General features: G+C 42.1%; 2 protein-coding genes across 9 annotated transcripts in view; one reads left to right on the forward strand and one right to left on the reverse strand.

Annotated features, from left to right (window-relative positions):
• GABRD (gamma-aminobutyric acid type A receptor subunit delta) overlaps positions 1 to 9,475 on the reverse strand; it is a 28,201-nt gene extending 18,726 nt beyond the window's left edge. Inside the window, exons 1-3 of one of the 3 annotated variants that reach the window (XM_089651858.1) lie at positions 9,221 to 9,475; positions 3,275 to 3,390; positions 190 to 257 (exon numbers count right to left, since the gene is read on the reverse strand). In XM_089651858.1, coding sequence (XP_089507984.1) covers positions 190 to 257; positions 3,275 to 3,390; positions 9,221 to 9,285 — 249 coding nt within the window. In that variant the 5' untranslated portion in view covers positions 9,286 to 9,475. The remainder of the gene's footprint in view (positions 1 to 189; positions 258 to 3,274; positions 3,391 to 9,220) is intronic. The other 2 variants (XM_089651860.1, XM_089651859.1) reach the window with 2 other exon arrangements.
• The window catches only part of CFAP74 (cilia and flagella associated protein 74), a 204,189-nt gene continuing 187,767 nt past the window's right edge, over positions 6,613 to 23,034 (forward strand). For 3 of the 6 annotated variants that reach the window (XM_089651852.1, XM_089651857.1, XM_089651856.1), the window contains exons 1-2: positions 6,831 to 6,927; positions 22,068 to 22,196. In XM_089651852.1, coding sequence (XP_089507978.1) covers positions 22,085 to 22,196 — 112 coding nt within the window. In that variant the 5' untranslated portion in view covers positions 6,831 to 6,927; positions 22,068 to 22,084. Of the gene's footprint in view, positions 6,928 to 15,922; positions 16,038 to 22,067; positions 22,197 to 23,034 lie in introns of those variants that run through there. The other 3 variants (XM_089651853.1, XM_089651855.1, XM_089651854.1) reach the window with 3 other exon arrangements.

Consider the following 23,034-nt stretch of genomic DNA (forward strand, 5'->3'; position numbering starts at 1 on the left):
GTGACAGGCTCTTTCCACGGAGGGGGGTAGAGGGAGGTTTGGGGGTTGGCCAATTTTTGTGTTGCCTAGGGCAGCACACAACCTACATACATTACTGCATATGTGATCTGGCTCCCAACAACTGTAAGGGGTAGTGAAGCACAAGCCAATCAGCTCTACCAATGCACTAGCCTTAGTAGTTTACATTACCATGTTTACTTCAGATATATGGTCAATGCTGGTGACTTCTATATCTACTGCAACAATCACAGGAGGCCCTGAAAAATTAATAAAGACATATGTATATACAGTAAATACATGTTGTACAAAATGCAGTTAGAACTAGGTTACATTCACTGCTATCAAAGTGCAAAGAACAGAGAAAAGGGATCACATATTCTCATTGGTGTATGAACTTGGGTATAAAGTATATCTTTGAATAGTAATCTGTAGACATGAGTTTATTTTCACATATGAGGTCACTATATGGCATATGAGTGAAAAATACACCATGTTTGTAGCCACATACCTTTTTTTTCTACATATTTGAACACAAGCACATTGTCGTCTATAGGACATCTGTAAGGCTGCTTGCTCCTGCTGCTTCCCTACTAACCACTGACGTCACCCATTCACTTTCATGGCTGGGAATCCATAGGAAAGGAGCGGGTTACATCACTGCCTAAATATGGCTACATGACCATATTTGGTTAATGATGTCACTACTATCCCAGCTGTCAACAATTGTTAAGTTAAAGTATAACTAAAGGCAAAGCTTTTTGAGTTTTGGATAGAGTGCAAATGTATTAGAACATCTGCCTGTCAGGTTTTATTGCTGTTCTTTGATACATCACTTCCGCTTTCAATGCAAAACATGTTGTTGCTTTCACACCTGCAAATCATGTACTGTAGATAGTGAAAAGTATACCTTATGGTGCCGCTCAGGATCACCCCACCGGAAAGTGAGAAGAGGGGAGCCCAAGTCCAAGCGATTCCAGAGTCAGCTAATACAAGTGAAGGGATGGACGCTGTTCAACTGACGCCAGGAGTTCAATGTTAAGGAATGGCCTCAGCTTCCATACTGGCCACACTCTCTGACGCATTTTGCCCCGCCCACTGGGGGCTTGGTCATAGAGGTCATACAGACACAGGTAGAATGAGAACGCCCACCAAGCTCTTTCTGCAGGAAACAACTGGGAGACGCAATAGCTTTGGGGGGGGGGCCAAGAGTGCAACGCCTAGAGAGGGGTGAAGTTTAGCTTACATTGAGGGAAGGGGGCACCAGACAGACAGCTTGTATTATGTTTTTTTTTAACAGAGAGGACAGCAGAGAGCCTATTTAGACTCATACCTCTGTGCAAGTCAGAGGAAATTCTAGTCCTTGTAGGAAAAAAAAATGTAAGGCTGGCCTTCAAGTAGAACTATAGGCGATTTATTTTTAAATTTGAACAGAGCAATGGAGGGTTATAACCCCTGCCAGATTTTTTTTCAACATCTATGTCCCATTGTGGAGATTTCCCTTCACTTTCTGTCCCATAGGCCAAACAGGAAGTGATAGGAAATCCCCGCAAATTAAGGGAATTCCTTGGGGACCCCCAGGTCACCAGAACTAGTGTCCCAATCGGAAGATTTCTCCTGTATTACTTTTCTGGGCAGAACCCAAAATTTGGGATTTTCTTTTACTTTCACTCTCAATGATAATGGTAAACCGGAGAAATAGAGAGAGTGAATCTCCTTAATGGGGGCACAGCTGGCAATAAAAATGGAGAGATGTTCTAATCCCTCGCCACTCTGTTGAAAACAAAAAAAAAGTGCTGCCTTTAGTTATACTTTCAGGTTCAGGGAAGCAGCAGGTGAGCAGGCAGGAATCCCTGGCCATGTAAGTAAATGGGTGGGGAGTGGAGTGTTACAGCCATAGTGTCCAGGTCCATAGCCTACTTTTAGAATTTACACTGCGCATTTTGACCTGTCCATATCTGAGGGTCATTTTGGTCTATTAAGAGGCATAATTTTTTGGGTGTTGATGATGGTGGATCCCCTTTATCTCCCTGAGCAGATTAAAGCGTTTATGACATTATTGATGTCCCAATGAAGAGGGCCTTATTTCATCTTTATCATATATGAATTGGACTTTTATTTCATCTATTTATTTGTTATGGTTATTTGAAGCATCGCACCCTAATGTTTTTTTGTTGTTTAGTGTTACATCATTGTCTAAATATGTCACCACTATCCCCGCCTCTTCCTTTATATAGTTGATAACAACTCAGGGAGCTGTCATTCGGCTTTCTGTAGTGTTGGGATTTGTTGTGTGGCGTGTCTTTTGTTTGTTTTTTTCAGCAGGTCGGCAAGTAGTGGGCATCATGATTGACAATAGATTTCCAATGAGGGACTTTTTTGGGGATTTTTATTTTTTTTAATAAAGGATTTGTCAAACTTGTGTGTCTTTATTTCTGGGTGACGACTCTTTTATGTGAATAAGTAGGGGTATTATGTATCTGGGAGACCCTTTTTATTAAAGGGGGCTTCCAGATTATTAAAAGTCCTCTGCCCTCAGACCCCCACAATCACAGCCCAGGGCCAAAGCAAGCCACCATGCTGAGGGCTTGCGGAGTAATATGGTTCAGAAGAAAGATGGGAGCACACACGTGTTCCTCCCCTTTCCTTCCCATCCATGCTGCATGCTTGACTTAATGGTTTGGTATGGATTTTGGGGGGACCTCACACATTTTTTTTATTCTTGCTGAAAAATGTGCTACAGAAAAAATGACATTTACAAGGGGAAAATTATAGAGTTTAAATTGCCAGGACATAAAGCTTCTTTGCCAGTTTCTTTTTTTTTTAAAAAAGCACACATGTCCAAAGGTCCCTCACAGTATATAACAGACCCTTAGGGGTTGAGGGACCTTTGGCAATTTAAATCTTTTTTAATTTTTAATTTAAAAAAAAATTTCTGAAATCCTTTCTGAATGGATTTTTTTTTGCATTGAAACTTGTACCTGTACTTGTACTTGTACCCTGGGCAGTGCCTGGGCATTTTTAATTTAACAGATTTAGCTCCCATTGATTTCAATGGGGTTCGGCATCCAACATTTTTTGAAGTTTGCAACCCTGCTCAAACTGAACCCAGGGCAGTTTGACTCTCCACTAGTAAGAAGAACTGTTTGTGTTGCTTAGACCAATCAATCAAATGAACCCTTCTGTTATATACCCTGCTTTAGAAAAGTTATTTGTCTCTAACCGTTTCAGCATAGTTGCAGTAGTATAGGCATATAAATAATTCATAGTACAGTACCTCCAATGCCAGGCCTGAAGTTCCTTGCATATCCTTGCATCAGTCCATCTAGGTTGGGCACCCATGATATCTCTATATTAGATCCAATGTATTCCCCAATGTCTTCAGTACCAATGCTAAAGTAAAAATAATAACCTACTAATAGATTGTTCACTCCTTTTTTAAGCTATAGCCATTTTTAAATGCATACATGTAAAGGGGAGGTTTATGTAAGTAATTATAAATCTGGGTTAAGGTTTTAAAATCTTTCTACTGTATGCATAATTTGGAAATATATATGTATACAGGGGCTCCATTATTGCAGAGACTCTGCTTTCTGCTGTGCAGAATTATACAATAGTTGTGCTTTACTACTTCTTCTCAAAATGCAAGTCCATTACTTGGCCAACTCATTTAAAAGAATGATAAATATATATATAAACCTGCGCTAATAATAATTTGTAATGTACAGCGCTGAGCGAACTATTGGCGCTTTATAAATACTGTATAATAATAATAATAACCACAATAGATAATCAATAATCAAAAATGAATTGTGAAACAGAGCAGCTGAACACAAAAACCCTGATACTAGGCAATCAGCAATAAATACATAAGAGTTCACCGTGACAAATAATCATAAGAAAAGAGTGAAAAGTGTGTCAACAAATAGTCCATTTAAAAATGAAAGAAAAGTCCCAGAGGCTGTGATGAAACAAAAGAAATCCAAGGACAGTTGTGTCACCAACCACTACTACAGAAGGCTTACCAGAAAGGCATGACCCCCTGTTAAGAGTGGTCAATCGCGCTTTGTTAAACAATCCAGAAAGCCAGACACTTCAATCATCCTCCAGATCTCCAAAAGAGCAGTTAAGGATCTTCCAAACAATGGACCTTAATTAGAGTAGCTAAACCAGTCAGGATAAGGCTTTGACTCATAGTGGAAAACATGCAAAGAAAGAACACATAGTGTAGTGTAAAACCATAATCACAACATTTATTTAAAGTATGGTTGCACTCACATGTAAGGAAACATCATTAGGCATTGATTGGCAAAAAAAAAATCCAAATTTTTCAGTTTCCAAAATGGCTGCCGGCCATTCGCACATGCACAGTAGCGGAGCCACGCACACACACGTATGTGTGAATGATCAGAGGCCATTTTGGAAACTGGAAAATTTTGATTTTTTTGCCAATTAATGCCTAATGATGTTTGCTTACATGTGAGTGCACCCATACTTTAAATAAATGTTGTGATTATGGTTTTACACTATGTGGAGCGCTCTTTTTTGCATGTTTTCCACTATGAGTCCAAGCCTCATCCTGAGTGGTTTAGCTACTCATTTTGTTTGTTTCATTTCAAATCCATTGTGGCGGTGTATAAAGCCAAAAATTTTAGAATTTTGTCGATGTCCCAATATTTATGGACCTGACTGTATATTGGTTGGAGCTTCCACAGAGGTTAAGGCTCTCTCTCCCTTATATAACAGTGCCAAACCAATCACAAAGCACTAGCGCTATCACATGGAGTGGTCACATGCTCCTCCATACCTGGAAGTACAGATGTCCTTGAAAGCTCATCTCTCTGAGCAGTACCCTTTAACTTGCCTTTTCTCCACCACAGATTTGTACAGCTGCCAAGAGCAAATAATCTAATATCTACTTATGAACATTACTAACACATGTATGAATGTGCTGGATCTTAATAGAATAATTGTTGTTATATTTCTATTTGTTCTAGATTGGGAAACGTAAGATAAACAGACTTTTATAGTCTATGTGAATATATATGTATGTGAATATATGTCTTGGTTTTTTCTGTACACTCCAGCAGCATGTGGTAGTAATTAGTCGTGAATCGCCAGATTCGCAGAGCTATACAAAGCAATGTGCTTAAAGTGTAAAACACTCACACAGCACACAGTGAAAAAGTACACAGTTAACCCTTTGATCGCCCCACATGTTAACCCCTTCCTGCCCAGTGTCATTAGTACAGTGTCAGTGCTTTTTATTAGTACTGATCACTGTATCAGTGTCACTGGGGATGTCAGTGACACCAAGTTAGTTCCCCCCCAGTGTCAAAAGACCTGTCACAGTCCCGCAGTCCCACTATAAGTTGTTGATCACCGCCATTACCAGTAAAAAAATATAGAAAAAAACAAATTCCAGTATATATACCACCATTTGTAAACACGTAAACCAATTAATTTACACGTATTGAGATTTTTTTTTTATCAAAGACATATAGCATAATATATTTTGGCTTAAATTTATGACATTTGATTTTTACATTTTTTGTACTGGACATGTTTAATAGCAAAAAGTCAAAAATATTGTTTTTTTTCAAACTTGTCAGATTTTTTTGTTTATAGTGCAAAAAATAAAAAATGCACAGGGGATCAAATACCACCAAAAGAAAATTCTCTTTGTGGGAACAAAAAGGACTTAAATTTAATTTGGGCGCAGTGTTGCATGACCGCGCAATTGTCAGTTAAAGTAACACAGCGCCATAGCGCAAAAAATGGCCAGGTCGGGAAGGGGGGTAAATCCTCTGGAGGGCAAGTGGTTAAGAAACAGAAATGAAAACCAGCCCACTTTTAGGAGAAGGTGGGGGCTGAACTGCTCCTTATAGAGCAGAACAAAGACCTTTTAAGAAGACTTTTCATGAGACTTGGAACATACACACAATTATACACACAATTTGTATCTCAAGAATTTTTTGACATATTACTTTCTGTATTATAATATTTTACTTGTAATTTTCTGCAATTTTATTCTTAAACCCATTTTGTGTTTTTACATATGAGCTGGAAGGACTTTGTATTTTGGACTTTTCTCACAAATATAAATTAACAAAAATATCAAGACAATTTGATATGTTACAGGGATTGGTGCAGGACTGTCGTATGACAGGGAGACAGTCAGCTCAGTACAAGTTCTGATGGGAGATCCAACCTGAGGTAACTCTGGGTTGTTATTCACTCCTGGCATTTGATGGGAAATGGAGGTAAGCTAGATAAATGTGAAGGAGGAAGAGGGAATTAGGGCAAACACTGCAATAATAACCTAAAATATGGGCTCAGAATGTCCTAGATTTTGTTTTTTAAACAGTGTAGCCTAACTAAATAAATTGCTACAAATTCTGATACAACTTTACATATGACAATGTACTAGGAAAACACAGTCAGAGTTGGTTTCCAGCATCTAGATTCAAACCTGCAGTGGAAATGACAGTTGGAGAATAAAAGTTAGAATAGAATTTAATTGCTATGGAGCCATGCAAACAATTCTAACTCCTGAATCTTTTATACATGATAATGATGTGTTTCTGGGTTATGCCAAAGCAGATGAGGCGGCGGAGCCTGAATATGGCGGCACGGGAGAGTGTGCAGGAAGCTCTGACCTCCGGCTGCGGCTTCGGAGGAGGAGTGGGGTTGCCAGGGAGACGGTCGGACTGCCCGGAGCCAGGAGAGAGCCGGGAGAAGGACACCTCGGGGTTTCCCCTGACGTCTGGCGGCGGCTTCGGAGGAGGAGTGGGGTTGCCAGGGAGACGCCAGTGAGACAGACAAGGCAGTGGAGCGGCCCAGACAAGTGAGCAGCAGTGGAGGAGCTCTGGGAGATCCGGGTGTGGGAGAGATTGCCTGGCGTCTGAACGAGTAGGAGAAGTTGGGGAGGTGAACCAGTATACTGCCTCCACATCACACCATCTCCATACCATCTCCCTGATTCCTCTAATCTCCCTACCTCCATACCATCCCTACCTCCATACCATCCCTATACCATACCATCCCTATACCATACCATCCCTATACCATACCATCCCTACCTCCATACCATCCCTATACCATACCATCCCTACCTCCATACCATCCCTATACCATACCATCCCTACCTCCATACCATCCCTATACCATACCATCCCTACCTCCATACCATCCCTATACCATACCATCCCTATACCATACCATCCCTACCTCCATACCATCCCTACCTCCATACCATCCCTATACCATACCATCCCTATACCATACCATCCCTATACCATACCATCCCTACCTCCATACCATCCCTATACCATACCATCCCTACCTCCATACCATCCCTATACCATACCATCCCTACCTCCATACCATCCCTATACCATACCATCCCTACCTCCATACCATCCCTACCTCCATACCATCCCTACCTCCATACCATCCCTATACCATACCATCCCTACCTCCATACCATCCCTACCTCCATACCATCCCTACCTCCATACCATCCCTATACCATACCATCCCTACCTCCATACCATCCCTATACCATACCATCCCTACCTCCATACCATCCCTATACCATACCATCCCTACCTCCATACCATCCCTATACCATACCATCCCTACCTCCATACCATCCCTATACCATACCATCCCTACCTCCATACCATCCCTACCTCCATACCATCCCTACCTCCATACCATCCCTATACCATACCATCCCTACCTCCATACCATCCCTACCTCCATACCATCCCTACCTCCATACCATCCCTATACCATACCATCCCTACCTCCATACCATCCCTATACCATACCATCCCTACCTCCATACCATCCCTACCTCCATACCATCCCTATACCATACCATCCCTACCTCCATACCATCCCTATACCATACCATCCCTACCTCCATACCATCCCTACCTCCATACCATCCCTATACCATACCATCCCTACCTCCATACCATCCCTATACCATACCATCCCTATACCATACCATCCCTATACCATACCATCCCTACCTCCATACCATCCCTATACCATACCATCCCTATACCATACCATCCCTATACCATACCATCCCTGCCTCCATACCATCCCTATACCATACCATCCCTATACCATACCATCCCTGCCTCCATACCATCCCTATACCATACCATCCCTACAGCCTTACACCACCGCCACAACAAGGTTAACCCCCCAACCCCCATACCTCTTCCAATCTTTAACCACCCTAGCGGTATGATTCTTTCCGATTTTTTGTGCTGAAAGCGGTACCATTTTTTTGCATGGAAATAGTTTTTTATTGTAGGCTGTAATTTTTAGGAAAATTTCCCCACAAATCATTATCGCTCAATTCTGCAAGTGGTTCTGATTTACTATCGCTGTTCTCTAGCCGGTCTAAAACCGCTTTTGACGTATGTAAAATGTAAAAAAAAGTGTGTAAAATGTAAAAAAAAAAAATGAAATTTTTTAAATTTTTTAAATTTCCCGCCGCCGGCGGCGCCCGTACGTCCCGACGTCACGGGGACCGGAACACAGAAGCCGGATGCCGGCATCGGCCGGAGGAGATGGCCGGGGACGCTGCAGGGGACACATCGTGGGAACGAAGGACAAGGTAAGTGAGGCAGGGACCCCCTATGCAGCGCCGCATGGTAAGCCCGAGTGTATCTTGGGGTTACCGCTTTTGGTATAGAAATTTTACCCCGAGCTACACTCCGGAATACCGTCAGGGAGGTTAATCTAATATTTACCAGTATACCACCACCAATCAATGCCAAAGCAAATAATGGTTTTCAGTCTTTAGGAAGTTACTTGTCATGTTAAATCACTTCTTAGCCAGCCACAAACCAAATCACAGCTACACTAACTGACAAATGACCATTTGGACACTAAGGTTATAGGTCCAACTTATCCTTAGCAGATATAAAGTAGCCAACAATTTATGGAACCTAAAAAACAACAAGGTATGTCAAGATATTGCACTTTGAGATGATTTTCTAAAACCTGAATAAAATGAAAGTGCCTATTCTATAAATCGTGAAAGTATTTCTACTTTGATTTCCCCAGTTGTGTGAACCTCACCAGCCCCCCAAATTATAAAATAATATTTTTTAAACTAGTCCCAAACTTTTTTTGCATAATAAGGGCATTAATAACATTTTAGAAAGAAATATAATAATGAGTCATTGTACATTACCTGCGGCATGTTATCTGTTGGAATATTGTGACAGCAAAGAGCAGAGCGCGGGTGAAAAATCCCATGGCCAAATCATTCAATAAATGGACACAATCTAGAGTAGAAAACCATGACAATGCTACAGATCCTGTTATAGGAGGTCTGTGCTGAGCTAGCTGCCAGTACTCATCACTGGATGCCAATGAAAAACAGTGCCCAGTAGATGAACAGCTCAAAGCACAGGTTGCAGGACCATCATATCTGTGCTCTCTGCTGTGTTGATTCATCCGGTCCATCCTTATGTGATCAAGTTCTGTACTCTTGCCAGTAAGCCTAATTCTTTTACAGAGAAGTGTAATCTGACACAGATTTATTCAATAATGCAGAGCTGTAGAATCAACAAAACCATGAAAAGCAACTATTTAGATTTCACTAATAAGACACTAGCATAGTCGAATGCCTCTATCTTCAGAATAGTTCCCCATTTTGAAAAATGGCTGGTGCCTTCCATGTGCGCAGCACACAGTAAGCCCTAGTTCACACTGATGCGGTGCAGAATTTGCAGCATTTTCTATGCAAATTCTGCACAGCATCAGAAACGCACCCCGTTCATGCGAACCGCTGCGAGTGTTAACACCCTGAAAGCGGTCTGCAAAATGCGGTGTGATGTGCAGAATCAGATCACATAGGTGTGAATACCCATGTGATCCGATTCTAGTGCGGACCAAAAAAAAATGGGTCCTGCACCTTTTTGGTGCGGGTGTGGTGTGATTAGAGCCATACAAAATGTACGGCTCTAATCGCACCGCACACAAATCGAATGTGATCTGCACAGGAATGTGGTGTGGTTCCTATGTGAATCACGTGCAATATACAGCACCGCATATACAGTTGTGTTCAAAATAATAGCAGTGTTTTGAAAAAAGTGAATAAAGCTCAAAAAACCTTCTAATAGCTTTTATTTCCATACACACAGATGCATTGGGAACACTACACATTCTATTCCAAATCAAAACATGAAGAAAAATATATTAAATTTGTGTTGTTCCTCTAAAAAAATTGAAGAAAAGTGAATATTAGACTGTTCAAAAAAATAGCAGTGTTTGTATTCTTCTTTACAAACTCAAACATTCACTATATAAACTGAAAAATGTTTGAAGATTTTGCTTTCCTTTGAATCACTTAATGAATATTTAGTTGTATAAGCACTGTTTCTGAGAACTGCTGTACATCTGTGTTGCATGGAGTCAACCAACTTCTGGCACCTGTGATCAGGTATTCCAGCCCAGGATGATTGGACTACATTCCACAGTTCTTCTCTATTTCTTGGTTTTGCCTCAGAAACAGCATTTTTGATGTCACCCCACAAGTTTTCTGTTGGATTAAGATCCGGGGATTGGGCTGGCCACTCCATACATCAATCTTGTTGGTCTGGAACCAAGATGTTGCACGTTTACTGGTGTGTTTGGGGTTGTTGTCTTGTTGGAACACCCATTTCAAGGGCATTTCCTCTTCAGCATAAGGCAGCATGACCTCTTCAAGTATTCTGATGTATTCAAACTGATCCATGATCCCTGGTATGCGATAAATAGGCCCAACACCATAGTATGAGAAACATCCCCATATCATGATGCTTGCGCAACCATGCTTCACTGTCTTCACAGTGTACTGTGGCTTGAATTCAGTGTTTGGGGGTCGTCTGACAAACTGTCTCCAGCCACTAGACCCAAAAAGAACAATCTTACTTTCATCAGTCCACAAAATGTTGCGCCATTTCTCTTTAGGCCAGTCAATGTGCTCTTTGGCAAATTGTAACCTCTTCAGCACGTCTTTTTTTCAACAGTGGGACTTTGCGGGGGCTTCTTGCAGATAGCTTGGCTTCACATAGGCGTCTTCTCATTGTAACAGTACTCACAGGTAACTTTACAACTTCTTTGATCTTCCTGGAGCTGATTGTTGGCTGAGTCCTTGCCATTTTGGCTATTCTTCTAGCCATTCGAATGGTAGTTTTTTGCTTTCTTCCACATCTTTCAGGTTTTGGTTGCCATTTTAAAGCATTTGCGATCATTTTAGCTGAGCAGCCTATCATTTTCTGCACTTCTTTATATGTTTTCCCCTCTCCAATCAACTTTTTAATCAAGGTCCGCTGTTCTTCTGAACAATGTCTGGAACGACCCATTTTCCTCAGAATTTCAGAGAGAAATGCACTGTAACCAGCAAGTACAACATTTGCTGCCTTCCTTCCTTAAATAAGGGCAATAATTGCCACCTGTTTTTCAAAGAATGAATGACCTCACTAATAGAACTCCACACTGCTATTATTTTGAACATGCCCCGTTTAATTAGTGTTCCAATTACACAGAATCAGCAGCATGCATGTCATGACTGTTGGGTTTGTTGGATCTCTATTACTCTACTACACCTGCTAGTAAATTATTTGCCATGTAGAAATATCATTTCTACCAAAAACAGTGAATGATCAGGTTAGTGATGTCTGACTGCTATTATTTTGAACACAACTGTATGTGAACCCAGGCTAAAGTCTAATCAATGCATACAGCAATGACTAAGCAATCAACTCCTATAGCTGGCCAAATGTGGCACATTACCATTGTACCTGCCTTAGGGCTAATTCCGACATGTGGCAGCCCTTGCCACTTTTCTGAAAAGATACCCATGGTGGATCACTTTTCAGAGGCGTTTGACAGGTGTTAAGGAGGTGATATTTCACCTTCTCACCACCTGCTTTAACTCTGAAAATGATGACCACTGCACTGAAACCACATGCATTGCACGTGGTTGCAGGGCAGTTGCAGCATGGCCCTATTTATTTGAATGAGTTGTGTTTGGCGGCAGCATCAGCCACCAAATATGACATGCCATTTAATTATTGTTACTGTATGTGTACAGTCCTGAGCAGCTGCATTCCCTTGTTCAGGTGGGTTGTCAGGGAGCAGTAAAACCGCAAATCAACCACCTGATTTTACTGCCATGTGGACGAGGGAGTGGGGGATGGGCTGAGTCTCGCTGTCTGTGTCAATAGATGCAGACAGCAGAACTCGGGAGCAAGTCGGCACAAGTGCCCCCATAGGAAGTGGGACGATTGGCTGGCGCTCTTGCCATTAGCCGAATTTGCGTATAATAACGCAAATCATTCTGCTACGGGGCAATCCCCATTTTTTGCGAATTACGGGTTCCATCCCACATTTTTGCCTGATCTGATTCCTGAAAGCCCAGTTCCTCCCACACAAAATATGCTGGATTTCTTTTCTGCCAAAGTGCTTCAAGAAGTGATTGCGAAGGCCCAGGAGGACAGCAAAAGGGCTTTTGACAGGAGAAGAAGAGGCAAACTAATCTTGCAACCGGGGGATCAGGTCTGGTTAGCGACTATGAATTTAAAGATGTCATGTCCTTCGATAAAACTGGGGCTGAAGTTTATGGGTCCATTCCTGGTGAAGTGGAAAATCAACGAAGTGGCGTATGAACCTACACTTCCAGGAACCTTTAAGATTCACCCAGTCTTCTACGTGTCGCTACTAAAGCCAGCAATGCCAGATCCCTTCCCTGATCGAAGGTCCAGACCCCCGTTGGCTGTAACCATTGACAAACAAGAGGAATTTGAGGTAGAAGCAATCATAGATTGCAGGAAAAGGGGCGGCCAGACACAGTTCCTGATTCAATGGAAGGGATATGGTCCTGAGGAGAATTCATGGGAGCCAGCCCAAAATGTACACGCCCCCAGACTTGTCCGGGAGTTCTATCGCAACCACCCATGGAGGAGAGATCAGTTGGGCACCCGGAGGATGCCCGTAGGGGGGGAGGCAATGTCAGGAAGTGCGACGGCGCACGGGTCTGGGCATGCGCAGAACGCCAATGCGCCTGAATCAGCAGGCACTAGGACCTGGGCGCCCACCACGGCAACTGCGCTCGCACATGCGCACTCGCGATCGTGGACGCGTGCCCGGCATCAATGACAGCGCAGGGCGCGATATTTAAACCAGCTCTGCACAGACACTAGTTACCGTATGGTCTACTTATCCTGTTCCTGTGTATCTGCTGATTGAATTGTTGCCGACCCTGCTTTATCCTGACCTTCGCTGACTATCTGCTGCTCTGACCCCTGGCTCGTTTGACTACTCTCCTGGATATCCCCATTGATCTGAACTCCTGTTACTGAACCCGGCGTGTGACCTGGCTACTCTTTGTCTGCTGCTTTTGTACCATGCTGCCCGCACGATTACCTACCTGGCCTATCTGACTACGCTACACTACCCTGCCATCGGGCCCTTGGGCAGTGCCCGAGTTCCCAAATGGTCAGTCTGCCCCTGATAACAAGCAACCTTACAAGTTAAAAAAATAATTAAATTGAATTTGTACCTTTTCGACCTCCAGTTAACTTAGATCAGTCCTCATTAATGTCTTCCTTTAGCTATTATTTTCTGTTGATTTTATTTTTTTAATGACAAAAAAAAATACAAAACAGAAAAGACTTGATTTCATTTGTAATGAACTTTACATTGCTTTGTACCAAAAACAGAATTCCAGAGTCATTATATAGTAGGTGGGGAAAAATGGAAAATATTTACACTTTTTATCTTACAATTAGGCTAGTTTCACACATATGCAGATTGCGTTTGAGCCGTTTCTGCATTGCATTTTGCGTTGTGTTTTTGATGCGTTTTGCTTTTTTTTTAATTTTTTTAATTTTCTTGTTGCAAGGCAGATTTAAACCGCAAAACGCAGCAAAAAAGCAATACATGCTTTTCTGCAGCATTTCCTTTGAAGTCTATAGAACCAAAACTGCAGCTTTTTGCATTCAAAAAAGTCCCTGACCCTTTCCAAAAAATGCACCAGGTGAATAAAAGCACAGGTGTGAACATGTTCCATAGGAAATCATTTTAAATGGACTGAACCGTGTTTCTGCCAAATGCAAAATGCTGCAGAAAATGCTTAGGTGTGAACCTAGGGTTAGGGCAAGTTCACACTAGTGATGGCAGCAGGGGAGCGGTGCTTTGCGTTTTTCCTCGGCAAGGCACTACTTCCCCCTTTTTCAAAACTTTTAATGGAAAGACGAGGGGCTAATGCACCATAACCGCAAGCTAACCACTTGGCCCGTTGTTGTGGCATGGTCCCAATCACCTGAATGGCTGAGTTGGACAGGTGGTGCCACCTGTCATCTTGACATTTTGTCTTAAATTTGACCTATCACCTGAATAGCCTCCTCTGGTTGTGTTGTACACTTTAGGTGGGTGACTGGGAGGTGGTAAAACTGCAGCTCAACCAACTCAAAACTGCCTGTGTGAAGGAGGTCTAAGGGTTTGTTCACATTAGTTTTGCTCTCTGAAAAGTGATCCATATTTGGATTGCTCATTAGCGAGCATTTGACAGGTGGTGAGGAGCCGTTGCATCACCTCCTCACCATCTGCTTCGACCTTTGCACTACAGCGCCACAACTGCATGCATTGCACATGGTTACAGGATGCTTCCAGAGTGACCACATTGGCTAAATGGTTAGCACTTCGACCTGGCAGTACTAGGGTCATTGGTTTGAATCCCAGCCATGGCACCTCCTACCTGGAGTTTGCATGTTCTCCCTGTGCCTGCGTGGGTTTTCTCCGGGTACTCCAGTTTCCTCCCACACTCCAAAGACATGCTGGTAGGTTAATAGGATCCTGTCTAAATTGGCCCTTGTATATGAATGTGAGTTAGGGACTTAGATTGTACGCCCCTTGAGGGTTAGGGACTGATGTGAATGTACAATATATATATATATATAAAGTGCTACATATAAATTTACACGCTATATAAGTACCTGTAATAATAGTTTTGTGTTGGACTGTACTATACTCCTTTGCTTTTAACAGTCTTGGGGCATTTGTTATGTGTAATATATGTGCAATATATGTGTAAAGCACTGCGTAAATTGACGGCGCTATATAAGTACCTGTAATAAATAAATTCATTTCAATGGGTTGCATTCCATGGGCACTATGCCCGCCAAAAGTGACGGGGGTATAATTCCTGCTTTGCGGCTGTGACGTGTACACCCTGGCCACTGCCTTTGCAGCTAAAGGGGGAGGGGGGTAAAAGTGCAGCTCAACTGTGGGGTTATACCCAGGGGTGGACTGACCATTTGGAAACTCGGGCACTGCCCGAGGGCCCGGGGTCAGTAGGGGGCCCCATGAGATGCCCCTGGTACCTTTTTTATAGGCTTTTTTGAGTTTGGGCATGGACACAGGGGCCCCATGATCCTCTATTGCCCGGGGGCCCCATGAGTTGTCAGTCCGCCCCTGGTTATACCTACTGCACCCCCCAATCACTAGTATGAATGAGGCCAAAAAATGTTTTTTGTTTGTCTTCTATAACTGGCTGGGAGCGGCACCAATACGTTTTTGTGACATTTTATTACATCTTATTTGACAGTTTGCATATGTGTGCAGTTTATATATAAACTTCACACATATGTAGAATACAATACGTACAATACACGTGCTGCCATACTCAGCCTTTCATACCAGAAGAAACCATTCTACAGCACGGGGTGGAGGTCTATCTTTGTGAAATTGCTTGAAAGGCTCTTATTCTTCCTGAAATTATTTTTTTAGGAATACGTCTATTCTTTAAAAAAATAAAAAAAAAACACTTTAGAAAACGGCTACGTGGCGCTGGTGTTTGCAGTAAGGTTCTCTACCCGTCCCTGTAATGGTTGTGTCCGTTGCCATGGTGCCGCGTCTTGCTGGTGTTTCTCTCAGGAGAACGGAGGGACGATGCCTGAACAGTTTCTAAGTTTTCCTAGAGCGGTGCTTCAGGGACTCTTCCGGGAGCTTCTCAGCTGCCGGTAATGTGAGCGGTGTGGATGGCCATAAGCATTAATAGAAGTTTCTTTCTTTCTTTCTTTCTTTCTTTCTCTCTCTCTCTCTCTCCTGTTTCCTTCCTCTCTTTCGTTCTTTCTCTCCTGTTTCCTTCCTTCCTTTCTTTCAATACGTCTCTCTCTTTCTCTCTCCCGTTTTTCTCCTTTCTTTCTTTCTTTCTTTCTTTCTTTCTTTCTTTCTTTCTTTCTTTCCCTCTTTCTTTCTTTCTTTCTTTCTTTCCCTCCTTCTTTCCTTCCTTCCTCCTTTCCTTCCCTACTTCTTTCTTTCCCTCCTTCCTTCCTTCCATCCTTGATTCTCTCTTTTCATCCTTCCTTCTTTCCCTCTCCTTCTTTCCCTCCTTCCTCTCTCTGTCTCCTGTTCCTCTCCTTTCTTTCTTTCTTTCTCTCTCTCTCTCTCTCCTGTTTCCTTCCTCTCTTTCTTTCAATACCTTTCTTTCTTTCTTTCCCTCCCTTCCTCCCTCCCTCTTTCTTTACCTCTTTCTTTCCCTCCCTCCCTCCCTCCCTCCCTCTTTCTTTCTTTCCCTCCTTCTTTCTTTCCCTCCTTCTTTCCTTCCCTCCTCCTTTCCTTCCCTCCTCCTTCCTTTCCTTCCCTCCTCCTTTCCTTCCTTCCTTCTTTCCTTCCTTCTCTCCTTCCCTCCTTTCTTTCCCTCCTTCTTTCCTTTCTTCTTTCCTTCCTTCCTTCCCACCATCCTTCTTTCCCATCCTTCCTTCTTTCCCTCCTCCTTTCTTTCCCTCCTTCCTTCCCACCATCCTTCCCCTCCTTCCTTCTTTCCCCCCTTCCCTCCTTTCTCTCTCTCTCTGTCTCCTGTTCCTCTCTCTCTCTCCTTTTTCCTTCCTCTCTTTCTTTCAATACGTCTTTCTTTCTTTCTTTCTTTCTTTCTTTCTTTCTTTCTTTCTTTCTCTCCTGTTTCCTTCCTTCCTTCCTTTCTTTCAATATGTCTCTCTCTTTCTCTCTCCTGTTTTTCTTTCTTTCTTTCTTTCTTTCTTTCTTTCTTTCTTTCTTTCTTTCTTTCTTTTTCTTTCCCTCTTTCCCTCTTTCTTTCTTTCTTTCCCTCTTTCTTTCTTTCTTTCCCTCTTTCTTTCTTTCTTTCTTTCTTTCTTTTTCTCCTGTTTCCTTCCTTCCTTCCTTTCTTTCAATACATCTCTCTCTTTCTCTCTCGTTTTTCTTTCTTTCTTTCTTTCTTTCTTTCTTTCTTTCTTTCCCTCTTTCTTTCCCTCTTTCTTTCTTTCTTTCTTTCTTTCTTTCCTTCCCTCTTTCTTTCTCTTTCTTTCTTTCTTTCTTTCTTTCTTTCTTTCTTTCTTTCTTTCTTTCTTTCTTTCTTTCTTTCTTTCTTTCTTTCTTTCCTTCCTTCTTTCTTTCTTTCTTTCTTTCTTTCTTTCTTTCTTTCTTTCTTTCTTTCTTTCTCTCCTGTTTCCTTCCTTCCTTCCTTCCTTTCTTTCAATATGTCTCTCTCTTTCTCTCTCCTGTTTTTCTTTCTTTCTTTCTTTCTTTCTTTCTTTCTTTCTTTCTTTCTTTCTTTCCCTCTTTCCCTCTTTCTTTCTTTCTTTCCCTCTTTCTTTCTTTCTTTCTTTCTTTCCCTCTTTCTTTCTTTCTTTCTTTCTTTCTTTCTCTCCTGTTTCCTTCCTTCCTTCCTTTCTTTCAATACATCTCTCTCTTTCTCTCTCGTTTTTCTTTCTTTCTTTCTTTCTTTCTTTCTTTCTTTCTTTCTTTCTTTCTTTCTTTCTTTCTTTCTTTCTTTCTTTCTTTCTTTCCCTCTTTCTTTCCCTCTTTCTTTCTTTCTTTCTTTCCTTCCCTCTTTCTTTCTCTTTCTTTCTTTCTTTCTTTCTTTCCTTCCTTCTTTCTTTCTTTCTTTCTTTCTTTCTCTTTCTTTCTTTCTTTCTTTCTTTCTTTCTTTCTTTCTTTCTTTCTTTCTTTCTTTCTTTCTTTCTTTCCCTCTTTCTTTCTTTCCCTCTTTCTTTCCCTCTTTCTTTCCTTCTTTCTTTCTTTCTTTCTTTCCCTCTTTCTTTCTTTCTTTCTTTCTTTCTTTCTTTCTTTCCCTCCTTCTTTCCTTCCTTCCTCCTTTCCTTCCCTACTTCTTTCTTTCCCTCCTTCCTTCTTTCCATCCTTCCTCTCTCTGTCTCCTGTTCCTCTCCTTTCTTTCTTTCTTTCTTTCTTTCTTTCTTTCTTTCTTTCTCTCTCTCTCTCTCTCCCTCTCTCCTGTTCCCCCCCCTCTCTCTCTCTCTCTCCCCCTCCCCCTCCCTCCCTCTTTCTTTACCTCTTTCTTTCTTTCCCTCCTTCTTTCCTTCCCTCCTCCTTCCTTTCCTTCCCTCCTCCTTTCCTTCCTTCCTTCTTTCCTTCCCTCCTTTCCTTCCCTCCTTTCTTTCCCTCCTTCTTTCCTTTCTTCTTTTCTTCCTTCCTTCCCACCATCCTTCTTTCCCATCCTTCCTTCTTTCCCTCCTCCTTTCTTTCCCTCCTCCTTTCTTTCCCTCCTTCCTTCCCACCATCCTTTCCCCTCCTTCCTTCTTTCCCCCCTTCCCTCCTTTCTCTCTCTCTCTGTCTCCTGTTCCTCTTCTTTCTTTCTTTCTTTCTTTCTTTCTTTCTTTCTTTCTTTCTTTCTTTCTTTCCCTCCCTCTTTCTTTCCCTCCCTCTTTCTTTCCCTCCCTCTTTCTTTCCCTCCCTCTTTCTTTCCCTCCTTCTTTCCTTCCCTCCTCCTTTCCTTCCCTACTTCTTTCTTTCCCTCCTCTTTCCTTCTTTCCCTCCTTCTATCCCTCCTTCCTTCCCACCATCTTTCTTTCTTTTTTTTCTTTCTTTCTTTCTTTCTTTCTTTCTTTCTTTCTTTCTTTCTTTCTCTCCTACAAAAAAAATGTAAAAAAATAATAAAATATAAAATTTTAAAAAATTAAATAAAAACCAACTGACACTAATGGCAGAACTACCGGAGTTGCAAAGGTCACTTTTGCAACCGGGCCCTAGCCTTTCAGCACTGGGCTCCGAGAAAAGGGTTCTCGGGCTTGGGGCTGCTCAGTTCAAAATGCCTGGGCCTATTTTTTGTCCCAGTCCAGGTCTGGTAATGCATGTACAATATGTATTCTGTGTTATATGTATGATACACCAATGTGCCAGAACATTATGACCACTGATAGGTAAAGTGAATACCATTCATTATCTCATTACAATGAACCTGAAAGTGGGTGGGATTTATTAGGCAGCAAATTAACATGTTGTCCCTGAAGTTGATCGTTATTGTTATACAGGATTTGTATAGCACCAGCAATTTACGTAGCACTTTACAACAAAAGGGCAGATGGTACAATTACAGTACAAATGAATACAGGAAGGATCAGAGGGCCCTGCTCATTAGAGCTTACAGTCTAAGAGGGAGAGTCAATTGATACGAAAGGTAATAACTGTGGGCGATGGGCTGAAGGAGAAAATACATGTACAGTTGCTAGGTGGGGCCAGGATAGGCCCTCTCTGAAGAGCTGAGTTTTTAGGGATCGTCTAAAAGGGGACAGAGTAGGAGATAGTCAGACACATTGGGGAAGGGAGTACCAGAGTATGAGAGTGGCTCTAGAGAAGTCCTGGAGGAGAGCATGGGAGGAGGCGACAAGCTAGGGAGCAGGTGGTCTTAGGAGGAACGAAGAGAACAATTTGGTCAGTATTTTGAGACAAGGTTAGTAATGTAGCCGGGGGTAAGTTGTGGATGGCTTTGTAAGTAGTTGTAACTATCTTTAATTTAATTTACTGGGTGAGCGGAAGCCAGTGGAGAGACTGCAGAGAGGGGTGGCAGACACTGAACGGTTGATAAGGTGGATGAGTCTGGCAGCAACATTCATGATGGACTGGAAGTGGGTAACCTATGTAAAGGTAAGCCAGTGAGGAGGGAGTAGTCAAGGCAATAGATGACCAGGGAGTGAGTTAGACTCTTTGTGGTGTCATTGGTTAGGAAGGGGTGTATCGTGGAGATGTTGCCGGCATTGAGGCAGCAAGTTTTGGATGTGGGGTCAAAAGGATAGTTCAGAGTCCAGGATTACACCTAGCACTTTGCCATGTGTTGAAAGCAGAAAAAATGGGCAAGCACAAGGATTTTTGCGACTTTGACAAGGGCCAAATTGGAATGAATAGACAACTGGGTCAGAGCAACTCCAAAACTGCAGCTCTTGTGGAATGTTCCTGGTCTGCAGTGTTCAGGGCTGAGCAAAAGTAGGAACAGTCCATTGCATGGTTTCCTATGGGACATGTTCACATCTATGCAGTTTTCAGCCACTGCGTTTTTGGAAAGGGTCAGGGAATTTTTTAAACGCAACGCAGCATGTTTTTGGTTCAATAGACCTCAATGAAGATGTGTCAGAAATGTATGTAGTGTGTTTTTTGGTGTTTTTTTTTTTAGGAAAGTATTGACTTTGATTTCGCTTTGTTGCAACTTTGTTTTTTGTTGCCAATAGGAAAGTCTGACAATTTTGTTGATGTAGTGCATCTTGGATGCTACTTTACACTCTCTGGCATTCAAATAGCATCAAAGTCTCATCCAAGTCGCACCCATCTAAAGTCACATCAAAGTCCATAATTTCCTACTGGCACAAAAAAACACAAAACGCATCAAAGAGGTTTCTTTAAAAATGCAGAACGCACTACAAAATGAGCCAGAAAAATGCATCAATCGCAACACGCAGGAGTGTGAACTTAGCCTAATGAAGGAAAACTAGAGAACCAAAGAGAAGGTCATTGGTGACCAAGGCTCATTGATGCACGTGGGGAGCAGAAGACTGGCCTGTGTCATCTGATCCATTATAAGAGATACTGTAACTCAAGTTGAGGAAAATGTTTATGCTAGTTCTGACAGAAAGGTGTCATAACACACACATCGCAGTTTGTTACGTATGGGGCCCCATACACAACAAACTGCGACAGCCAAAGTCAAAACTGCCTACTTTGGGCTTGTGAGCGTCAGAACTGGACCACAGAGCACTGGAAGAAGGTTGCTTGGTCTGATAAATTCAAGAACGGTTTGAGGAATACAACAACAGGTTTGCGGTGTTGATTTGGCCTCCAAATTCTCCACATCTCAGTCCAGTCAAGCATGAGTGGGACATGCTGGAAAAACAAGTCTGATCCATGAAGGCTTGGCACTAGATACCCAAGCATACCGTTAGAGATCTATTGGAGTCCATTCCTCAACATGTAGGGGCTGTTTTACTGGCAAAAGGGGGACCTATGCAGTATTATGTGAATGGTCATACGGTTAAGGCTGATTGGTATATTTAATGGCCGGTTTACACCTGAGTGCTGTGTCACTCCCAAGAGTATACAAGCTTCTTTAGGGGAGTGTGGTGTATTTTTTATTCCTGATAGACTTCAATGGGAGTGCATGTGAAATGCTTGCAAATGAGAATTTTCCACACAATTTCTTGCTCCCTCTTCTCCTAGTAGGTAGCTTTCCATCAGCTAAAAAAAGAGCCCGAAAACACTTGAAAAACATACACAAAGAAAAACACTCCAAAATTGACTGATCAAGTGTAAATAAAGGCTTAGGGAGATCAGGCTGCTTTAAACGTATGCACACATTAACACATATGGTTATGTCACTGAGGTGCTCTGCATATAGGCGGCTTATTAAAGCAGACCTTAACTCCCGTTTTAAACCCCATCCCCCCATCAAGCAGAAATGTAGGAACTTTTTGTTTTTTCTTAGCCCCGTCCATCTGCCACCATTCTAGCCTAGGTCAAAATGATGTGTTAGTGGTCCAACAGCCTCATGGGATATTTACATCACATCTCCCAGGAGACTGCAGGATCAGCATACAAAGTGGCTGGGAGGTGAGTCACATAGGTTATCAGAGCTTGCTCTCTGCACCCAGAATTTGCAGCTAGCTAAAGAGGACCAAGTTGGTAGCACGAGGCCCACTTTATGGCACCCAAACTTTTTATTTTTACTTCTAATGCACCTCTCGGTGGCTGTGGATTGGTATATGGCAAAGGCTGTCTTTGTAAAGCATGTTATTTTTTAAATTCATTAGGAAATAGAGGTGGAGAAATGGAGGATTCTATTGTTTCTGAAAGGCCCGAAGATGAATCAGAGATACTGTTTTTGGAGGAAGAGGAAAGTCTACCAGGGTACATCTGGACTCAGGAAGAACACACGAAAGGTAACATTACCAACACCACTACCATGACCTTGTGTGGTTTTTGGTGAATTTAAAACCTGGAACCTTACTTCCACCATTGCTTTCTTTTGGCCTGGCCTTTTATCATGTTAATGTATTGCCTTATGTCAGGGCTGCCTATCATTTTTTGGATGTCCTCATCCATCATGTTCTTCTCTCTTTCTTTACCATGAAAGGTAGCATAAAAATATATTTGAATGTGGTTTATGCACAGCAGATGAGCTGCAGCCTCTGGTATTCTTCAGAATAAACATGAATTTGAAGGCATATATGCAAGATCTAGGCTCTGAGACCATAGGTAATTGGTTGTCAACTTATGAGCTGAAGGGGCCATCAGCAAAAGGCCACACATAATGTTCAATATATTGATATAATGTTTATGAGGACTGCAAGAAACTGCAGACCTAATAGAGGAAATGAGGGTTATAGACTGTGGAAATGCTACATTTTTGGATGGGGATGTGCTGCAGAAGACAATATGAAACTGGGAACCAATATGAAACTGGGAACATGTTACATGAGGCTAGTAGTGCTCAATCCTATTATTCTAATCAATGTTCCCACTACAAACTACTGAAGTCCGAGGACTGCATATCATATACCAAGGCCACCTGTGGCCCTTAGGCCACAGATTGGGCACCAGGTCCATAAGAGTGACCTGTTCAGATATACTCACAACTTAACCCCTTCTTGTCTATGGGTAAAACAAATCTTAATGTCTAAGCACAATTTTGCAACTTTGACATGTGTTAGCAAAACCGTACTTATCATCACAACTACTTTGTGCATCCAGGTGGATTATACCTTGTTTTTTTTCAAG

Source organism: Staurois parvus, unplaced genomic scaffold (genome assembly GCF_062004578.1).
Source record: "Staurois parvus isolate SC_StPar_1 unplaced genomic scaffold, SC_StPar_1.0 ptg000663l, whole genome shotgun sequence".
NCBI classification, from domain to species: domain Eukaryota; kingdom Metazoa; phylum Chordata; class Amphibia; order Anura; family Ranidae; genus Staurois; species Staurois parvus.